This window comes from Tupaia chinensis, unplaced genomic scaffold (assembly GCF_000334495.1).
Source record: "Tupaia chinensis unplaced genomic scaffold, TupChi_1.0 Scaffold142100_1, whole genome shotgun sequence".
In the NCBI taxonomy this organism is placed as follows: Eukaryota; Metazoa; Chordata; class Mammalia; order Scandentia; family Tupaiidae; genus Tupaia; species Tupaia belangeri.
Window position 1 is genome coordinate 1,074,820 of NW_006201951.1, and position 3,126 is coordinate 1,077,945.

The 3,126-nt window shown below is 66.6% G+C and overlaps 1 protein-coding gene across 1 annotated transcript in view; it reads left to right on the top strand.

The window, feature by feature from the left end:
- The first annotated feature begins 849 nt into the window (after window positions 1–849).
- LCN10 (lipocalin 10) overlaps window positions 850–3,126 on the top strand; it is a 10,586-nt gene continuing 8,309 nt past the window's right edge. Inside the window, exons 1-5 of the mRNA XM_006163385.1 lie at window positions 850–1,077; window positions 1,639–1,778; window positions 2,048–2,118; window positions 2,291–2,398; window positions 2,845–2,943. Coding sequence (XP_006163447.1) covers window positions 958–1,077; window positions 1,639–1,778; window positions 2,048–2,118; window positions 2,291–2,398; window positions 2,845–2,943 — 538 coding nt within the window. The 5' untranslated portion in view covers window positions 850–957. The remainder of the gene's footprint in view (window positions 1,078–1,638; window positions 1,779–2,047; window positions 2,119–2,290; window positions 2,399–2,844; window positions 2,944–3,126) is intronic.

Below are 3,126 nucleotides of genomic sequence, written 5' to 3' on the forward strand. Positions count from 1 at the left end.
TGTCCCCGCTGGCCCAGCGCAGCGGCTGGGGGCAGCTGACCTTCCAAGCCAGCTCCATCTGGGCTGAGGGCCAGGGACCCCAGAGGCCTGAGCTCAGGGTGTTCCCGGCCCCCACCGGGCTGGAGGCTGTGCAGGCCTGGGGGGGTGCTGCTGTGGGGCAGCTGGGCTGCAGACATAGGAGGCCTTGAGTCTCAGGGCACGCGCTCACAGCACCTGTGTGTACTTAGGACACGTGTGCTCACTCACGGCATGCACATGTACTCAGCCTGTGAGCTCACAGCACACGTACTTGTGACACACATGTATTCTCAGGACACACACTCACGGCACACATGCTTGTGACACACATGTATACTCAGGACACACACTCGCGGCACACACACTTGTGGCACGCATGTATACTCAGGACACACGTGCTTATGGCGCACACACTTATGACACACATGCTCACATGCTTACGGCATATGTGTGCACACCCAGCTGGCCGTCTATCAGTCCCTGTGCAGGCACTGTGAGGCAGGTCCCCACAGGTGTAGCTGTCCCCAGAGGTGACACCCCAGTTTCCCTGGCCCTTTGCCTTTCACCTGAGGGCCCAGGACGAGAGTCCGAGGTGCCCGCTGTCCGCTGAGATGGCCTCCGGCGCTCGTGGGACCAGGGTCCAGGTGGCGAGGGGTGCTGGGCCCAGATCCTCGGCGTGGCCTGAGGACATGATGGCCTCCGTGCGTAGACCCCTCCCAGACAGGCCGACAGTGGCTGGCCGGGGCTGAGGGCTGAGTGCCCAGGCCCGCCTCTGCAGGGAGGAGGGCAGCCTGCAGCCACGCCTGCCGCCTTCACCCCGCTTCCCTGCCCAGCCCAGGCTGGCTCCAGGCTCCGCTAGGTCAGGTGCCCACACAGGCTGGGTGGGTTGGGGAGGCGTAAACACAGTGTCTGTGGCCCTCGGCCTTGGAGGAGGGGGCAATGAGGCTGGGGTTGCTGCCGGGCCTGCTGTCGGGGCAGGTGCTGGTTTGGGCCCTGGGTGTGTGGTCCCAGCCCCAGGAACTGTTCCCCAAGGAGTCCCACACCCTCAACTGGAACAAGGTGAGCCAGCGTGGGTCAGGGAGCCCCGCAGCCCCCAGCAGACAGCCCTCCAGGCCCAAGCCACAGCACCAGAAGGAGGCCAGTGGGGGGGGCTCCCCCACCTATCCCACCACGGCCCCAGAACTGACTGAGGACTCTGTGGGGCCCAAGGGCTGGATGGGGCAGGGAAGGCTGCTGTGGCCAAGGGCACTGAGAGTGCCAGGGGGCAGGTTCTGGAGCGAGAGGAGCTGGCCGGCTGGGCACAAGGTGTCAGGCAGGTGGCCTAGGCATGGGCCGATGGTGGGGTGCAGGGTAGTGTCTGGAATGAGGGGTCTGCAGCAGGGTGGCCAGTGGGCTGCCCGGGGTGGCAGGCTCCCAGCCTGCCCCCCGGCTAAGCAGAGCAGGGTCTCCCAGCCAGGGGGCAGCTTTACCAGTGGGCTACTGTCCAGCCCTGTGCTGGGCTCTGACCTCCTGGCCAGGTGAGGCAGATGCAGGGGGCTGGGTCCTGGGGACCATCACCCGTGCGGCCAGCTCTCTGGCTGGGACTGGGGTGGGCATCATCAGGTGGCAACCCCCCGGCAGTTCTCAGGGTTCTGGTACATCGTGGCAGTGGCCACCGACGCTCCAGGGTTCTTGCCCGCCAGACATAAAAGGAAGCTGGGGGCCTCCGTAGTGACGGTGCGCAGGAAGGGCCAGCTGCAGGTGGTCATGGCATTCAACCGGTGAGTGGCCAGTGGAGGCGGGAGGCTCCCAGGCCCCACTGCGGTGGTAAGGGGCATCTCCCCTCCTAGGAGGGAGGAGCTGGTAGCTGGGAGGGGCTGGTGGGGGGAGTCAGCCTGATGGTCAGTCTGGACTCTCCACGAGGACAGGCCCCCATCATGTCCCAACTTCCATGGCGGGTGTTGGTACGGGTGGGTGTTTGGGCTGTTCCCCAGATGGACACGGGAGTGGCGGGGTGGCCCTGGCCTGTCTTCAGCCCCGTCACCCCCAGGTCTCAGGGGTGCCAGTCCCAGGAGGTGACCCTACGGAAGGACAATAAGAAGGCCGTGTTCAGGAACCCCTGTACGTATGACACGGGCCAGGGGACAGCCCTCAGGCCTCCCAGCTGCTGAGGAGCCAAGGAGGACAGGCAGCAGGTGGCAGGGGTGCCGAGGCGGGCGGCGGGCCAGCTGGGAGGTCATCCCGGGGGCCTTCCTCCACGCAGGGCCATGGCCACTCTGGGCTTCCCTCGCAGTGCGTGGTGTGAAGGCCTTCCACGTGCTATCCACTGACTACCGCTCCGGCCTGGTCTACCTGCGCCTGGGGCGGGCGGGCCGTGACTACAAGAACCTGATGCTCTTCAGTGCGTGCCCTGGTGGGCAGGGCGGGCAAAGCGTGACCACGGGGGGTGAGAGGTGGGGGGGAGTCAGGGGGTTGGAGCCCTTGGACTGAGAGACCCCCCCAGGAGGGAGGCAGCACTGAGGAGGGGTGCAGGCCCCAGCGTCCTCTGAGAAAGGGCCAGCTGGATGCGGCAGACAGGGTTGGGGCACCAGGCAGGGGTGTGTGCCCCGGGAGGGAAGGTGTGTGTGGAGGGGTCAGGTGGGATGAGGCCCCTTTTTGGCACTGGGCCTTCAGGGTTTGGGGAGTAGCAGGTATTGGAGAAGGCAGGGAGGGGTCCCAGTCTTGGTCCAGCCCAGAGACCTGCCTGAGGGCAGTGTGTCACCCGCCTCTCACTGCCCCTCAGCCCAGCTCGCCCATGGTGAGGGGCTGGGTGGGCCGGGGTCCCTGACGCCATGGCCGCTGCTGCAGGCAGACAGAACGTGTCGAGCGTCCAGAGCCTGTGGTCGCTGAGAGACGCGAGCGAGATGCTGGGGCTAGCCCAGGGCGTGGCCTTCCTCCCCAAGGATGGTGAGAGGGTCCTGGGGCTGCCGGCCCACCCCAGCCAACTGGCTTCTCCCACCTGCCTCCTGCCCCCCCAGACCCCTCCGGCCTGCACCCTCAGCTGTGCCTCCTGGCCTGCACCTCAGCTGCACCTCCCAGCCTGCACCCTCAGCCTCCCGGCATGCACCCTCAGCTTCCCAGTCTGCATGC